The following is a 20012-nucleotide window of genomic DNA, read 5'->3' on the forward strand; positions in this document are numbered from 1 at the left end:
TAAATTTACTAATCTATAAACTAAAATTTGAACATAATTTCATCCTACAATAAGTGAGTACTATTACCATATAAATATAGGTTAAAAGCCATAAAAATATACATACAAAACTATCTGTATATACACAGTAAAGAATAGATATCAAAATTCATTAAGAAAAAAAAAACGCCCAACAAGCCTCACAATTTCGTAAAGGAAAGCCCGTGAAGACCAACCTGCATTTTCAAATAATTCTGTCACGTTTTGTGTAACCTGCACATATTTAGCACTTAGCAGAACATGGAGGGAGTGATGGCACGAAACCACAAAACGGAACGGCATGCAGGCGGAGGGGGTAAATCCGGAATCCGCAGGAAAAAGGGAAATCCAGACCGGCAGACGTGTGGCGAGCGGTTTGAGGCGATGTCCTTTCACAGACACCTTTCACGCAGGCGGGCAGACACGAACGCGGAGGGGCACGGACCGAGGAAGCACGGCTGTCCAGGCGGTGCAAATTTTCCCCTGGATAACCAGTGCCCCGTGAAAGATGCAACAGATGCCACGCTTTAGTGCGTACATAATTACACTTTCCCCGCCAGGCTAATTACAGGGAAATGAAAGGACTGAAATCTGCCACCACAAACAGAACAGAGACTTTCGGGGATGGCTGGCCGCCGCCCCGTAGATAATAACAGGGAGAGCTTACTCTTTCAATCATTCAACCCTATATTTTCGGGCTAAATACGTGACAATATTGTACAGTAATTCAACCCTTACAACTACTCTCCCCTCTTTTTAAAGTAATTGAACGGTTACAACTACTCAGCCAAATTATTTTCTAGAAACAGTCTTTATCACAATTAAAAAGCAATCTCTCTCTCTTATGACAATTAGGCTTCACATTGTTATAATTTGGAAATATGTTGTACATTAGAGTAAAACTTGTTTAGGGCAATGTTAAAACAAGGTGCTTTAAATACATAGTATTTGTATCAAATATCGGTAAGTCGGGATACCCAAATATGGCGTGGCTTGATTCCCCTGTAATAGAGTTGGGTTTTTCAATCATCTTCCTCTGGATTATATACAGACTTGTGACAAAAAATAAGAGCAAGAGCAACAAGCGAGAGTTGGGATTGCCATGGCCTCTCGTAGGCAATCTCCATCTTTTGGGAAGCCTTCCTCACAAAGCTCTAGCTAAGCTCGCAACCAAGTACGGGCCAATCATGTTCCTACGCCTGGGCTCGGTGCCCACGGTCGTGGTCTCATCTCCTGCCATGGCCAGAGAATTTCTTAACACCCGTGATTTGATCTTCGCCAACAGGCCACCTACATCGGCGGGCAAGTACATGGCCTACGACAGCAGAGACGTGGCGCAAGCCCCTTACGGAGAGTACTGGCGGCAGATCAGAAAGTTGTGCACAATCGAATTGCTATCGGCCAAGAGAACGGAGTCATACAGGTGGGTGAGGGAGGAAGAAGTGTCCGCCATGGTCAGATCTGTGCGGGAGGAGACCCAGCACGGCATGCGCTTCGTTAATCTGAGGAAGCACATCTGCTCCGTCTTACTCAACACAGTATGCAGAATGTTTGCAGGGAGAAGTTACTCCCACCATCATCTGAGCGGAGGGCAGGAGTTTTCACAGATGGTGGATGAGATTATGCATCTGGCGGGAGTAATTGTTCCGGGAGACTTTATTCCCTCTCTTGCTTTTCTCGATTGGGGAGGCTACTGTCGCCGCATGCAGGCCATCAATAAAGTATTCGATGAGTTTGCTGAGAAGCTCATCGATGAGCACAGTAAGCGAAGAAGGACGAAAAAGTCCGAAGAACCGGACATTGTGGACGTGATGCTGGACATGGCTGAGATCGGAAGTGCCGAGATACAGCTCTCTCGGGTTCACATCAAAGCAATCATCATGGTCAGTTTGGTTTAAGTAATTGTCATAGACCTTACCTTGGCACCAGAAACTCCAATTGCTCTTAGTATTGTCAAATTGTTGAACTACACAATTTCCGCTAATACTTCATTCCCCAATCGTCAAATTTCTACTTACAAACGAGTTCACATCTTTCGCAGGATATGTTAATTGCTGGAGTAGAGACATCTACCACAACTATAGAATGGGCAATGACTGAGCTGTTGAGAAACCCTCAAGCAATGTCAAAGGCACAACAAGAGATTGAATTAAAGGTTGGAAGAGATCGTATCGTAAGAGAGAGTGATCTGGTAAGATTAGACTACTTGCGATGTGTTGTGAAGGTAACACTTCGACTACATTCACCAGCGCCCTTGCTCATGGCACACGAGTCCACCCAGGGTTGCAATGTTGGAGGATACCACATTCCACCAAAAACAAGGTTATTTGTGAATGTTTGGGCAATCGGAAGGGATGAAAGAGTTTGGGAAGATCCTTTAGAATTCAAGCCCGAGAGATTTACCGGGTCAAGCATAGATGTGAATGGCCACCACTTCGAATTGCTGTCTTTCGGAGCAGGAAGGAGAGGATGCCCTGGGATTTACATGGGGCTTTCTTCTGTTTACTTGGTTGTGGCTCAGCTCATACATTGTTTTCATTGGAATGTGGAGGGCGATTTGGATAGGGAGGAAATGTTTGGATTGACTCTACCAAAGAAGTTTCCTCTCTCTGCTTTTCCCTCCTGGAGGCTCTCCATCGACGATCCAGCATAATGTTACATGTACGGTTGGGAGAAAATGTACTAGTATAGACATATAGTCAGTCATCTTGTCATTGTAATTCCACATTTATGTGGAAGGTTAGATTTACAGTCAGCAATCTTGTCACTGTAATTCTACATTAATGTGGAAGGTTAGATTAACTATAGATAGAGACATATAGTGAGTCATCTTATCATTGTAATTGCATCTTAATGTGGAAGGTTAGGTTAGGCCCTCCATATTTATGTGGAAAGTTATGTGAGGCATTTCTTCTTGTTGGTTTGTTAAATAAAATTATTGTAATAGCATCAAGGTCCTGCCTCTAGTTGTTGGTTAATTACTAGTACAGACATCTTGCCATTGTAATTGCACATTCATGTGGAAGGTTAGGTTAGGCCCTCCATGTTTATGTGAAAAGTTAGGTGCGACCTTGCTTCTTATTGTTGGTTTAGTAAATAAAATTATGGAATGAAAATTTAAATTATATTAATAGAAGTTTTTTCCTTTTTATTTTGGAGTGTCCTTTACTTTTTACTATTTTCTATTTTAATATGTAAGAGTGTCAATACACTTAAAAAAAATATGATTTCAAAATAAATTAAAATTTAAAAATATTTTAATCTAAAGAATAACAAGTGTCATAATGGGAATACTTGTCTTTGTAGTATTATAATAAAAGTATTTATTATTGTTTTAGAGGTAAGTGAAAAATGTGTTATCTAGTTGATAGATGAGTTGCATGGCATAATGATTTAGGTCAATAATACATTGAGATCAACAAACACTTGCAATCTTAATGTATTGCAATATTAATGGCTTCGTAAAAATTATAGTTCAGAGAGACTAGAAGTCAAGAGTTGATCATGATTTTTTATTTTTTGCATCAACATTTTAGGTCACACTCTGTGATCCATCATCATAATTTTTTCTCGTAGAGCTCTCTCATCCTAATGATGGATCAAGCATTGTGATCCAAAATATTGATGTAAAAATCCCTATACAATTAAATCGAGAAACAAAAAATAAGAAAGTTTATAGCTTTTAGATTTGACCTTGAACCCAAGCTTGATTTGTATTGGGTGCAACTTTGACCTAAGTTTTAAAACAAAATTATTCCCTAAAATAAATAATTCATTGATTAGCTGATTTTAAGGTTGACATAAAAATCTCTAGAAGAATAGTAAGATTTGATTATTTGATTAATTAATTGATTTTAACTTTGATAGTAAATTCTCAAAAAGTGTAGTTGAAGTTCATTTTGTCAAAATGAAATTTTTGATACAATATTAAAAATCAAAGCACCAAAAAAATGAAATCAAATCTACATTACGTGATTATTATAGACATTAAATTAATCTATCTAAAAATTTAAAAAAGAACAATTTATTTTTTAATTTATTGAATAGTTTTTTATTTGATTTTTGAATTATTTAACCATTTTCATTGAATTATAGAAGAATTTGCTGTCAACAATTTAACATAAATATTATTATCAATTATAAATTACATTTAATTTTTATGTTTCAATAAATATATAAATATTAATATTAATATATTAATAAATCATTTTAATTATTCAAGAGTTATCTTTTTTTTTTGTTAGATAGGTAAGTGCTACCAATAATGAGGGTAGGTCCCTCTATTACAAAAAAAAAAAAAATACATGAAAATCTAGTAAGGCATACAAGATGGCATAGAGGTTGAGTGATAAAAATATCCTATGCCAGTCCTAATTCTATCTTAGAATAAGCCCCTCATTTTCATTTACAAAAGCAATAATTTAAATGGTATTGTTGCTTTGAGTCACTCCTTTTCAATACAAGTCCCAAACATTTTTATGCTTGGTTTTCTTCATTTCCTTATTCAAAAAATTCAGCAGGCCCAATACAACCTTTGATTCAGGCATGGCTTTCTTTTTATCCACACCTTCACACACTACAAGGTAATTCTCCCTACTTACATAGCTATCAGCAATCCTTACTCTCCTCAATGTATCTCTGGGGATATGAATAAAAGGAGTTAGAAACTTTTTGTAGATATCCCCAACGTGAACATGTCCATGTATCTCTACTAATTTGTGGATACATTATTTGGATTTAATAATCTTCTTTTTTCATACTTCGAACCCTATGTTAACATCTACCCTTAAGATGGATCCATCTCTTGAACATAGTCTTTTTCAATGATTTCTTGAAGACCTAGCCATATAGAGGGGTATGATCCTAGCAAAACCTTTTTCTTTTTTGGGGGGTGGAGGGGGCAAGCTCCATAATTTGCAATGTTGTTTGTTGATTGGTTTGCCTCCCTATACTTGTATGTTATATTGTAAATTCCCCAATTTCTTAAATTACTTCTCAAGCCACTGCAATATAGTTCTTTCATTTCTAGTTAGGAGTGTCTTTTTTGATTAGTTCCTGGATGCAAATCTAAGAATCGTCCTCTATATCAATATTTTTTGAACTTTTTTTTTTCTTTACAAAGCCTCAATCCAAGTTCCATTACTTCTATTTCAATCTCGTTATTTGATGTCATTCCCAATCTCTTTAATGCAACCCAAACACAAACACCATTTTATTCCAGAGTTATTTCATTTACTGTGATAATTTTATTTATTAAGTTATTATATTTTCATTTATAATTATTTATTTTATATTAGTTTACTTTATTTTGATTTGTTCTTGATTAAGATAAACAAGTTTTTAATTTTATTTGTCGATTTTTATTTTTAATTCAATTTTTTACTAAAAATTATTTTACATATTTTAATTATTTGTTTTTGATGTATAAAGAAATAAAACATCTATATAAACAACCCATACACAACATTAACCAATCATTAATAGCATGTCATTAACAACGTCAAATTTTTTGAACTTAAAATATCAAAAGAATTTATTAGCTTAGAAATACAAGTCTATAATAGTATCAAATGTTAAAATACTTAAATGATAAACACCAAAAAGGATAATCACTAATTGGCTATGCAAACAGAAGTTGCCCCAATCCTCAATGAGGAGTTAGAATAGATTATGAATTGTTGGACTGTGATTTTGGTTTATGGATATCTAGTAATGCTGGTAATATGAAGGAATTGATTACGTGTTGCATTGATGTTTTGTCATTGATGTCAACACTAGCTGTTATGGTTGGTTACTAACAAACAAGTTTTGGTTACCAGTAGAAGAACTAGTGTTATCGGTAAGGGTTTAAGGTTTTACTGGCAGAACTTTTATTGAGAATCTTTGACAGGATGCATAAGTGGTGTTGGTGTGGCTTCTAGATGGAATTCTGGATATAGAAGGTGATCTTTGATCATACTTCGATTGATTGGAGACATTGCTTTGGCGTGGTAGACCCAAATTAGGTCTAGTACCTATCTAGATTATGGACCCGTATCATGTAACATGTTTTCTACACATTATCGAGATGATTTATGGATTGGTTAATTTTGTTTTGGTCTAAAGATGATATCATATATCATTGTAATATGGATGTATATAATAATCTTATTGTAATATATTTTAGGTGGCCAACCCAATTGGTTTAGGCCTTAGGGTTTGTATAAATTGATGTAAGATCTCATTGTAGATCATGTCATGATCATGGAATGAAATATCATATGCAAAAGAGATTTGGTCGATCATAGGTGATCCAATTGGCTTTACATAAGAGGTCAAAGGCCTCTGGTAATGAGCTTAACTGGGACTATAATCAAGCATGGTAGATGCTATCACTGGCAGTTCATTCTTTTGGATTGTTGTCGAATTACATTGAGGTGGTTATTACCTCTTTGTAGTCAATGAGACTCCTTTGTAATGAAAAGTATGCTCTAGGCAGTGTGCCTTCCTACATGTGTAGGCCACTCATTGTATCACATACTTTTGCAGAAGTATCATCTGACTGTGGGTAGGCTTCCTAGCGTGGTTTTTCCCTTTACTAGGTTTTCCATGTACAAATCATGGTGTTATGTGGTATGGTTGCATTGTGTTAATTCTATGTTTCATTCTTAAGTTTTATTGCTTACTAGTATCTATTTCTGCTATTCCGGTATTCAATGCTTATGTGTTTCGGTTAAAGGTTATAAAGTGGTTTAATGAATATAATCCGTTGACAACTGATTCAGGCCCCCCTCTCATTTGTCCACCGGTTATTGTAACAATTGGTATAAGAGCTTTGGTCTTGTTTTGTAGAAGCTTAATCGCTTGAGGTAGATCCTATGGAAAATAACACTTCAAATCTAGCGGCAACTATTTTCAGAAGAGAAATCCCTAATCTTGATAAAACAAATTATGAGATATGGAAAATACCAATGGAGAATCATCCTAGATGTCTTGGCAAGGATATTTGGGAGATCACTGAGAAAGGATATACACCTTATGATCTGACATCTGGGAATCCTACTCCTGTAGAATTGGACAAGAATATTGAAAATGATTGCAGAGCTAGAGAAGCCCTCTTGTGTGCACTCATTGATCAGAAAATCATGGGATTGACTGATAAATCATCTGCAAAGGTTATGTGGGATAGATTGCAAACTCTGAATGAAGGTGACCCTACTATCAAAATTGCTAAACTTTATGGTTACTGAGTAAGATATGAGAACTTGAAGATAGAAGATAATGAAAGAATTGCTACATTTATGGAAAGAGTAAATGAGATTGTCGTGGGAATTCAATGTTATGGAGGATCACTGAGTGAAGATGAAATAGTTTCTAAAGTTTTGAGAGCCCTACCACTGGCTTACAAGATGAAGGCTACTGCAATTAATGAATTGAGAACAATGGCGAACACTTCAGTTAATAGAGACATTCTGATTGGGAAATTATCTGATTTTGAGCTTAAAGAATTTGGACCCTCTGGAGCTGCAAAGTCTGAACCTTCTTTTCATGCATCATCATCTACCGACAAAATTGATTGGAAAGCTATATATGCAAAAGAATTGAAAGATATGAGGAAAGAGGATGAATAATTTCAGCAACTTGAAGCCTTATTTGCTAGAAGAGCACCTAAAGGACCAACATGAAGTAAGTATGAAGGAAAACAACCTTTTAAATGTTTTGCATGTAACAAGATTGGTCATTTTGCATCTAGATGTCCTAAAAGAATGCAAGATTTGAAGAAAGAGTTAATAAATCATTCAAGCCTAATCAAAACAAATATGAAAGGAATGGGTGTTCTATGCTTTAAAGGAATATGAACTGGAGCCAGCTATCAAGAATGGAGAAAAGGCCCTAGTAGCAAAAGAAGAAGATAAGGATGAATGGGTAATTGATAGTGGATTCTCACATCATATGACTAGAGATAAAAGAAAATTTTTTTCCTTGCAAGAATACAATGGTGGTCAAGTCAGATTTGGGGATGACAAAGCATGTATGATCAAAGGTAAAGGTATTATTTCTCTGGATGGCAACCATAATACTGATAATGTCTATTATGTAGAAGGTTTAAAGCATAATCTTTTGAGTGCTGGTAAATTGTTGGATAAGGGATTCTAACTTCAGTTCAAAGATAGAAAATGCAAAATCATTAACAAAACTTGTTTGGAGATTGCAACTGGTACTCGGTTGGAGGTAATATCTTTCACTTGAACACTGGTAATAAGACATGTTTGATTTCTCATATTGATGAGTGTTGGTTATGGCATAAGAGGTTGTGTCATGTTAATTTTAATCATATTATTAAGATCTATTCAATAAAGGTAGTTAGAGATATACCTAAGATTATAAAGCCTCATAATCGAGTATGTAAGGAATATCAATTAGGAAAGAAAGTTATAACTTCTTTTTTGAGTATACATGATAAATCTAATGATGTGATTGATTTGATTCATACTGACTTATGTGGTCCAGCAAGGATCAAGATTTCAAGGTGATAGTTACTTCATGTCAATAATTGATGATTATTCTAGAATGATGTGAGTGACTTTTCTAAGGGAAAAGTCTGAAGTATTTGATAAATTCAAGATCTTTAAAGAAAAGGTGGAAACAAACACTGGATTGAAAATCAAATGTCTGAGATCAAATCAAGGTGGTGAGTTCACTTCTCATGAATTTAACAGTTTTTGTGAGACAAATGGAATTAGGAGACAATTGTCTGCACCCCAGACTCCTCAGCAGAATGGAGTAGTGGAAAGGAAGAATAGAACCATTTTGGATGCAACAAGAACCATGATGATGGAAGCTAAATTGCCTCACATCTGCTGGAGAGAAGCAGTGAGTATAATAGTCTACACATTCAACAGAGTTCATATCAAAGGTGAAACCGGGAAGACTCCTTATGAATTATGGTTTGGATATACACCTACTATTAAATATTTTAGAATTTTTTGAAGTAAATGTTATATCAAAAGGGATGATTCAACTGGGAAGTTTGATCCTAAATGTGATGAAGGGATATTTCTTGGATATTCAATTTAGAGAAAAGAATATAGATGTTATAACAAAAGATTGCAGAAAATTGTGGAGAGCGCAAATGTGAAAGTGGATGAGGAATACAAAGATCAATCTATATCATATGATAGAGAAATGATAGTGGAAATGATCATAACTGAATTGACAATGCCTCAACCGGTATAAGACACTAAGATAGTTATACCAGTACAATAAAAAAAATTAGCTATGACTGATGATCAGAATAGTGAACTTGAAGTTCATAAGATACCAAGGTATGTAAGGTTAAATCATTCTGAAGATCAAATCATTGGAGATAGGAACAAGAGAGTTATGACAAGAAGCAGACTGGAAAATGAAGAGGTATGTCTTATTTCTCAAATTGAACTAGCATCTATTATTGAAGCTTGTAAAGATAAACATTGGTTAAAGGCTATGGAAGATGAATTAGATCAGATAGAGAAGAATAAGACTTGGACTTTAGTTCCCCAGCCTAAAAATAAGAATGTTATTGGAACTAAATGGGTTTTTAGATATAAACTAAATAAGGATGGTCAAGTTGTAAGAAACAAGGCTAGATTAGTTTTTAAAGGATATTCTCAAATGAAAGGAATTGATTATGGTGAGACATTTGCACCTGTAGCTAGAATTGAAGTTGTTAGACTATTTCTTACCTATGCAGCATACAAGAACTATAAAGTCTATAAAATGGATGTTAAATGTGCATTTTTGAATGGTGAACTTGAGGAAGAAGTATACATTGAGAATCCTAATGGTTTTTCACTAACATATGACAAAGATATGGTTTGCAGGTTAAGGAAAGTATTATATGGATTGAAACAAGCTCCTAGAGCTTGGTATGCAAGGTTGGATAAATATCTATTTAAGCTTGGTTTTACTAAAGGCAGTGCTGACAGTAATTTATATTACAAGATTACTAATGATGATATTCTGATTATTAAAGTATTTGTTGATAATGTCATTTTTGGAGGTGTAGATAAATTGTGCATAGAATTCTCTAATAATATGAAGAACAAATTTGAAATGTCTATGATTGGTGAGATGAGATTTTTATTAGGTTTGCAGATTATGTAAACTAACAAAGGCATTTTTATCTGTCAAACTAAGTATCTAAGGGAATTGTTAAAGAAGTTCAGTATGGATAATTCCAAACTGGTAAGTACTCCTATGGTGACAAGTGAGAAATTATCTATCAAAGACACATCTGCACCAACAAATTCGACAAGGTATAAGTCTATGATTGGTGGCTTGTTATATCTAACTTGGACTAGACCAAATATTATGGATGCAGTAAGTATTGTTTCAAGATATCAAATTAATCCTACAGAAAATTATGAATGTGTTGTAAAGAGGATATTATGGTACTTGCAAGGAACAACAAAATATGGCTTATGGTATTCTAGAGATGATAACTTCACATTATGTTCATATACAGATTCAGATTGGATAGGAGATAATGATGACAAGCAGAGCACTTCTGGTGGAGATTTCTTTCTTGGAAAGAAATTGGTTTCATGGATCAGCAAAAAATAGTCATGCATTTCTTTATCTGCTGCAGAAGCTGAATATGTTGTAACAACAACTAATTGCACTCAAGTCTTGTGGATGAAGCAAATGTTGAAGGATATCAAGGTAAATTGCAGTGAACCGGTAGTTATCTATTGTGATAACTCTACAACTATTGACATATCTAAGAGTCTAGTATTTCACTCTAATACTAAGCACATTTCAATAAAATATAACTTTCTGAAGGACAAGGTGGAAGAAAAGGAAGTCAAATTGGTTTATGTGAACACTAAAGAACATATTGCAAATATATTCACTAAACTGATGTCTAAGGAATCATTTGAGTATTTCAGAGACAGGTTAGGGGTATCTAACACTCCAGGGGAAACTTAATTAATGAAACAGACCATCAGTCTGGTATGCATCATCAACTTTATCCTTTGCTCCGGGTTGATGTAGTGGTGCTACTACTCAGGGGGAGTAGTCAGCTTTGAAATTCACAAAATTTGATATCTATGTCATATCTTTGGCATTGATGTCAAAGGGGGAGAGTCATATGCGAAAAAATCAGATCAGTTTCAGATTGGACTGAACTCATCAAGGGTAGTTGCTGGGATTTTTTCATTTTTTCATTGATATATCTTCTATGAGAAATGTTTGGCATTTCTTGGCACTTAGATGTTTTCGTTTTTCACATCTAGTGTTTCCATCAATGCCAAAGGGGGGGATTGTTGGCAATGTGAAGAAATTAATTTCGTGTTGCATTGATGTTTTGTCTTTGATGTCGACACTAGCTGTTATGGTTGGTTATCGATAGATTGGTTTTTGTTAGCGGTAGAAGAACTAGCATTACCGGTAAGGGTTTAAGGTTTTACTGGTAGAGATTTTACTGAGAATCTTTGACAGGATGCATAAGTGGTGTTGGTGCAACTTCTAAATGGAATTTAGGATGCAGAAGGTGATCCTTGATCATGCTTCAACTGATTGGAGACATTGGTTTGGCATGGTGGACCCAAATTAGGTCTGGTACCTATCTAGGTTATGGACCGGTATCATGTAACATGTTCCCTACACATTACCGAGATGATTTATGGATTGGTTAATGTTGTTTTGGTCTAAAGACGACATGGCATATCACTGTAATATGGATGTATGTAATAATCTTATTGTAATATCTTTTAGGTGGCCAACCTAATTGGTTTAGGCCTTACGGTTTGTATAAATTGATGTAAGATCTTATTGTAGATCATGTCGTGGTTGTGGAATGAAATATCATATGTGAAGGAGATTTGGGCGATCATAGGTGATCGAATTGGGTTTATGTAAGAGGTCAAAGGCCTCTAGTATTAAGCTTAATCAAGACTCTAATCAAGCATGGTAGATGCTATCACTAATAGTTCATTCTTTTGGATTGCTGTCCAATTATATTGAGGTGGTCATAATCTCTCTGTAGTCAGTGAGACTCCTTTGGAATGAGCAGTACCCTCTAGGTAGTGTTCCTTCCTGCATGTGTAGGCCCCTCATTGTATCACATACTTTCTCTAGAAGTATCATCTGACTGTGGGTAGGCTTCCCATGTGGTTTTCCCCTTTACTGGGTTTTCCACATACAAATCATGGTGTTATGTGGTATGGTTGCATTGTGTTAATTTTCTATTTCATTCTTAAGTTGTATTGATTACCGGTATCTGTTTTTGCTATTCTAATATTTAATTTTTATGTACTCCGGTTAAAGGTTATAAAGTGGTTTGATTAATATAATATATTGACAACTTATTCATGCCCCCCTCTTAGTTATCCATCGGTTATTCTAACAAGTTATCTTTTTGAAAGTAGAACATGGTGCTTTGTAGAGAAACTTACATAATATATTTTTCTATATGCTAATTTCAGGTACATAATTTGAATATATTTACCCAAATATAAGTTCTTAATATTATATTATTGTAGCACTTGAATTTATGGTGCTTATACCTCAAAGGAAAGGTATTTGTTGTATGGATAGCTTGCATCAATGACAAATGGATCATATTAATTTGAGTGGGATTTATAATCAAGATTGTGAGTTATAATACACTGGAATGGTAGGGTATGAAAGATACTGTGCAGATGCATACGTAATGGCGAAGTAAATGATCGTAGTAATATTTTCTAAAAAAAATAATTTTTTTTACTTGAATGGAATCTATGTGTTGTTATCAATGAACATTGAGAGAGGGGGTGTGAATCATTGTTCTGTAATTAGCAAGTTTATTAAACTAATTCTTAAACCACTAGATAAATAAGAATGAAAGTAAAGTGCAGAAACATAAACCAATCAACCACAATACCATAACACTAGAATTTTTACGTGGAAACTCGGAAAAAGAAAAGCCACATTGGGATTTGCACCCACAATATTATTTTACTTTGGCCAAAAGTATGATAATATTACAAAAGGGGAATGCACTTGCATTCAAGGACGCTGCCTAGACCTCACAACTCAATTACAAGAGAGCTACAATCCAGAGGAAGGATCATTGCCTTACAAGTGTTTACAATTGTTTATAATAATGAATAAAATAAAGAATAACATTTGCATATTCCTAATAGTAGTTCTAGTTATGATTAATATGACTTCTGCAATTATTTTACTTGTTTGCTATTTTGTGTTGCATTGTTATACACCAGAGCACCAAATCCTTCAATCACATTCACCAAGCTTTGTATATTCACTCATACAGAATTCTCAAACTCATACCATTTACCAAAATGCTCAACCAAATTGGTCTTATATATCTACACTGCCAAAATAGATCAATTCCCATGTTGGCTTCTAAAAACTACATAAAATGCATCATGAAATATGTAACCAACAAGTTGACTCAATCCGTCCACAAATCCATATGTGGACCCAAAAAAATTGATAATAGGCTTCACACATGTTGGCCCAAGCTACTCGAACTTGAAACCATTCACCGAAATCATCCCAAGGATTTTGCACTAGACATTACAACAAAATAGTTCCGTTCTACTTGAATTACCGAAGATCGGACCTTCAATCTTGCTCATGAATCAACACCAGATATGAAATTGATTAATTTTATCTACTCAATAAAGGTGGTCACTTCGAACATTACAAACTCTAATCTATCATGTTGTCATGTGACACACACTCTTCAAGGATCAAATCAAAGAAGATCTACAAGGTACCATCATTAATGGAAAATTATCCAATTAAGGATGCGTAGAAGTGGCAACATGTGTTGCAATACTTGACATTGTTATTCTTGTAGAGCTAATTTATGTACCACCTTTTGAAACTAGCTAAAGGAATGTATGCTATCATGAGCTATCCCTACCAGAATATTTTTGCCTTATGACGATGAACTACTATTTCATAACCTAGACTTCAATAGGCCAGAAATCGAACAAGAAAATATCATCTCACAATTGCAGTCTTTTGCATGGAAAGGGAGCACTGACTTTAGTGAATATAGGAAGACTATCACTCCGTTAGAGAAAATCACAAAACAAGCTGAGATAGATGAATGACATCTACAAGAAGAACTTGTTGCAGAGAAGATTCTTGGTAATTATTTTTTCAAACAACACTAAGGATGGTGCTCAAAGGTAAAGGTCCTATGATCTATCCTGATGTTGAACACCTGCAAGATGATTTTACAATTGTCCTTTGGGTGTTGATTGATGAATAAATGATAGCTGAAAGGATCGACAACTAGATTGCACATTAGAACTTACTACTCGATGAAGAAGAAGGAGCATGAATTAATGGTTCAAGATTTTAGTGTTAATAGGGTTTATCCGATAATTTTTTATTTTTTAAAAATCATGTTTAAATTGGTCATTTTCCAAGCCATTACTTAAGAAACCATTTCTTAAAAATAGAAAGGGCCTTTAGTTATAAATAAGTAGAAGATATATTAGAATAAGGGAGGGAAGGAAAAGAAGAAAAGGTACTGTAATATTTTCATGATTAGCTATGTTTGGCAGTGTGGATGGACTTTGAACTATTTTTGAATATCTTTGAATGAATTAATACATATATCAAAACTTTGAGTTTTCTATATTCTTTCATGGTGGAAGTAAATTTGAATTACTACAGTTTCACTTGGTTCTCACCTGTTTGACATGGTTAAAATGGGTGGTATAGAGACTTTGAATTTTGCATGCTCATTACTTAGTCTATTTACATGGCTTTTCTTCTTTTTTCATGCAATTAATTGTACTATGGGCAAACTGTGCATTATTCATATCCCCAATTGTTAGACTCATCCTAAGTTATACTGTCTGGGTAATATTGTAGAGCATTGTCCCTTTCCTACTTTCTAATTAAAAGTACACCTCTAGAAATTAGAATTAGATCATATGAGGGATTTGTACCTCTAAAATTCAAAGGAAGATCATCTATTTAACAAAGAACTCTCCAACTGTTATTTTATTATTTCTCTTTATTGCTGGGCATATTGAGATTTTCTTATAATTATTTTTGGAAGGCCAAGTCTATTAACTAATAGAATCTAGATCCACATAGGGATAAATTTAATAAGGGCTGAGATTGGGTTAAAGGTCAAATGTAAAATTTGCATATGAAAACTAGAACTATTATAAAACTAGTGTTTGTTTCAAAAAACTAAATCTCTCTTTTGTTTGGATTCAAATAGAGTCACAAGAAAAACCATTTCCTCAATCTATTATGAAAACATTTGAAACTTCAGACTAGTTCTCATCTACCCATTTAAATATAAATTTTCTTATGAATAGAGATTTTCCAAAACTTACATACTATTGCTCGCTATCGAAAATCCAAGATCTGAGGAGAAAGAGTTGCTTCCGAAAAGGTGATACTGAATTCCTTACTATTTTTCAAACCCCTTGTCTTTTTCCCCACTGGCTCTTCCTTACTTGCAAATGGAATGTAGACTTCAATATGAGAGCTATTTTCCTCCTCTTCTTTTATGTCCATGGCAGCATCTTTGGCCAAATGGAGGTTTTGTGTTTGAGATGATTCTTTTGTTGCTTTCTCTAATAGAAGACTTTGATCCTTATGAGCCCACACCTTTTGACTTGAAGAAATCTATGAATGATTACCCCTTGGGAATCCTGAACTAAATCTTGTCCCAAGATTTCTTTCCCTTACTCCTAAACATTTTTGAAGATTTGAAGGATCCCTATGGAATAATGGAATATTTAACTTGGAAAAGAGGGCTGAAATTTGAATACTCATGATCTCAAAAACTTATTAGAGATGGGAGGAGGATGCGCATTCATCACTGTCTTCTTGAAAGATCCGTTCATAAATCCATAAAAATACTTAAGGGCATATTTTACTCTCTTAAAAACATCTCAATGTTCTTAAGATCATGCCTTCTTCAGCAGGGGATGATTTAATGGAATCCCTTAAGGCCAAAGAGGAAAAATTGGAATATTATTTGGAAAGGTTACTAAATTCTATCCAGGAAAAGAATGTCTAGGAGCTTTCCCATTCCTACTAAATCTCCTCTATCTAACATTTGTCTTTCCCTACAATGAATTGACTCTTCCATGTTGTCTCAAGACTCCTCTATGAATCAACTATCTTCAATGGCCTTTTGAATGATGGTGATCTTGGAATCTTCTTCCAAACTACCTAAAAGCATTTTTGGAAACATGATGTCTCACCAAAAGTCTCCAATTCACACTACTCTGATCCTACCACCCTGTTGTGTTATACTTAGCTATAATATTAACTGATCATAATTATTGTTTTGACGGTTTTTAATATTTTGTTATTATTTATTTGTATCTATTATTTATATAATATAAAATACATTGTTATCGTATAAATATAAATAGATACAAATATTTTAAATCTATGTATAGTTACTCTAATTAATAACAAGTTTTTACTAATTTTACTTAATTTTTTTAAATATTTTTGTTTACTTCAAAGATATTTCAGATATGGAATCAATGAGTTATTTATTGAAATACATGGTTGTAAATTGTAAAGAATGCTATAATATGCTACAAATAATCTTTGAATGTATGTGTTTTTTACTTTTAACTAAGAAGGTATGTGACGAATATAGAACATTGAAAAGGATCATGCCTTCTTCAGTAGGGGAGGATTTATTGGAATCCTTGAAGGCCAAACAAGAAAAATTGGAATTATTCAGAAAGGCTACAAAATTATTTATGTGAAAAGAAGGTTTGGGACCTTGGCTATTGCTACTAAATATCCTCTATCTAACATTTATCTTTCCTCGCCATGAATTAACTCTTCTATGTTGTCTCAAGACTCCTCTATCAAGCAACTACCTTTGACGGCCTTCCAAACAATGATGAACTTGTAATCTTCTTCCAAACTACCTAAAATCATTTTTGGAAATATGGTTTCTCCCACCAGTATCCACCCTACACTGCTCTACTTTGACCACCCTGCTCTTGCTCCACTCCATTTTTGTTATGTGTGATATTAATTGATCATATTTATTATTTTCATAATTTTTAATATTTTATTATGATTTTTTATGTATCTATTATTATATAATATACAATACATTATTATTGTATAAAAATAAATAGATACAAATGTTTTAATTCTATGTATAATTACTCTAATCAATAACAACTTTTTTACTAATTATACTTACGTATTTTAATAATTGTGTTACATCAAAGATGTTTCAAATATGGAATCAACTAGTTATTCATTGAAATACATCATTGTGAATTGTAAAGAATGCTATAAGATGCTACAAATAATCTTTGATCATATGTGGTTTTTATTAATAACTAATAAGCTATGTGACTAATATAGAATATTGAAAAGGAGCATACCTTGTTCGGCTAGGGAGGATTTATTGGAATCCTTGAAGGCCAATGAGGAAAAAATGTAATATTATTTGGAAAGGTTACAAAATTATTTCTTTGAAAAGAAGGTTTGAGGGATTGACTATTCCTACTAAATCTCCTCTATCTAACATTTATCTTTCCCTACCACAAATTGACTCTTCCATGCTATCTTAAGACTCCTCTATCAAGCAACTTTTTTATTGGTCTTCTGAATAATGATGAGCCTGAAATCTTCGTCCAAACTACCTAAAATCATTTCTAAAAACATTATTTCTCCCCACAAGTCTCCACCCTGCACTGTTCTACACTGACCACCCTACTCCCCTGAATTGACTCTTCCATGTTGTCTCAAGACTCCTCTATCAAGAACCTCTATATGATGGCCTTCTTAACAATGATGAGCCTAGAACCTTGTTCCAAATTGCCTAAAATCATTTCTAGAAACATGATTTCTACCCACAAGTCTCCACCGTACATTGCTTTACTCCAACCACCTTGCTCTTGCTCTGCTCCATTTTTATTATGTGTGATATTAATTGATCATATTTATTATTTTGAAAGTTTTTAATATTTATTTTTTATTTTTATGTATCTAATATTTATATAATATACAATGTAATATTATTGTATAAAAATAAATAGATACAAATATTTTAAATCTATCTATAATTACTCTAATTAATAACAAGATTTTACTAATTATACTTAACTTATTTTAATAATTTTTTTAGTCGAAGATGTTTTTATGGAATCAATGAGTTATTTATTGAAATTCATGGTTGTGAATTGTAAATAATGATATAAGAGGCTACAAATGATCTTTAGTCATATGCATTTTTTACTTTTAACTAATAAGCTATGTGAACAATTATCTAGATGACTAATGATGTATATGAATTCTCTATGTTTCCACTAATGTAGCTACAATAATAAAATACTCTACCTAACAATAACTACTATAACACTTATAGAAAGGAACTAACTATTATTGTTATTGTTATTGTTATTGTTATTGTTATTGTTATTGTTATTATTATTATTATTATTATTATTATTATTATTATTATTATTATTATTATTATTATTATTATAATAATTATTATTATTGTTATTATTATTATTTCTAGCATTGTCATATTTAGAGAGTACCCAAAATTGAAAGGATTGAAATTAGCCACTAGACAGAAAAGAAAGAGATATTTTCCACAACAAGTCAAATTATGATATTTCTATCAAGATTCAATTGTGTAGCTTTTGAGTCAAACTCATTGAACCATGTTTCATGATTAGTGGTTCACAAGAACCCATATCTCATGAGAATAAATGGACTACTTAGCACTCATTGCATCTAGGTGATGCTTATAGAGGTGAAGCACTGGGTCTTCCAGGGACATCACCCATCCCACTACTACTCCAACTCAAGTGCACTTAACTACATAATATCTTCCAAGGTTAAACCCACTTAGCTTGCAAGACCATTTGCAAAAATTTCAGAAAGTGTTGTGCCCTATGAACCACTCATTATAGAGACCCTTTAGCTCATCAATTCATTAGTAGGGGATATTTTCCACAATAAGTCAAATTATGATATTGCACCATTGGTTGTGATGGAATTATGATTTAGTTCTTTTTCTTAATAAATGATCCTCAATATGTTTTGGTGTTGTACCAAAACTTTTTGTGAGAATTTATCATCATTTTCCTTTAGAATTTGATGTGGTAAACATGATACCCTATTTCAACATACTAAATAGTAAGTTGAAATAGGAGGCATATAACTACCCTCGAATTTCATCACTCTTAGAAAGTATTTTAGGTGAATTTTATTATTTCAACTAACAATGTGACTATGTAGGATGTGGTTCCTAACCTTGTACTCCAAATATTTATAGAGGATTTATTCAACATATTATGAATATATCCTTTTTCTAATGAATGTTTACTTTTCTATACTTTTATTTTGCATGTGCACGTAGTGTCATATAACCATTAAAGTGGGGGATAAATGTAGCATCATAGATTATACACCCCTAATTGGTTATCCAATTCCACGCTTAGGTTAGCACCCACCTTAGTGTGTCCCATTGCATATTACATTTATAAGGCTCTTTTAGGTATTTAATTTTTAATTTAATTAAATCTAATATCCTCTCTCAACAATTCATATATTATAAAATTGGGCCCTTAACCCTAGGTGCACCCTTTTATATTTTATTTTAAATTAATCCTAATAAAGTTCTAATTGCAATCTTCAAAGCACATTTTCACATATCTACATGTCTTGAATTGACCTAGAGTGTTGGATTTGATTTTTTAATCATGATGTCTCACATCCCTAGAAAATTAGAAAAAAGTTAGTCAAACTAGGTAGTATACCACCTAGTCTCGTACTTTTTCCCCAAATTTTGAGAGCTTAATTTGGTAGTACTATAATATTCAAATCCAGGTTTTTGTTATTTTTTATTAATTCTAAGTTGACCTATTACCAAAATTATAGTTAGGGTTTCACATATAAAGGATTTTCTTTCCCTCATTTGAAGATCCAAATCTATCAATTGAAGGAGATCCTTACAAAGTGAAAGAATACATTTTATGTGAAGT

At 33.5% G+C, this 20012-nt stretch overlaps 1 protein-coding gene across 1 annotated transcript; it reads left to right on the forward strand.

Moving 5' to 3' along the window:
• The first annotated feature begins 963 nt into the window (after positions 1–963).
• On the forward strand, positions 964–3114 carry LOC131032511 (cytochrome P450 71AU50). The gene is made up of 2 exons (XM_057963525.2): positions 964–1901; positions 2060–3114. The coding sequence occupies exons 1-2, from the start codon at positions 1002–1004 to the stop codon at positions 2669–2671; spliced, it is 1512 nt and encodes a 503-aa protein (XP_057819508.2). The 5' UTR covers positions 964–1001; the 3' UTR covers positions 2672–3114.
• Positions 3115–20012: the final 16898 nt, after the last annotated feature.

The sequence above is a fragment of the Cryptomeria japonica genome, chromosome 9 (assembly GCF_030272615.1).
Source record: "Cryptomeria japonica chromosome 9, Sugi_1.0, whole genome shotgun sequence".
In the NCBI taxonomy this organism is placed as follows: domain Eukaryota; kingdom Viridiplantae; phylum Streptophyta; class Pinopsida; order Cupressales; family Cupressaceae; genus Cryptomeria; species Cryptomeria japonica.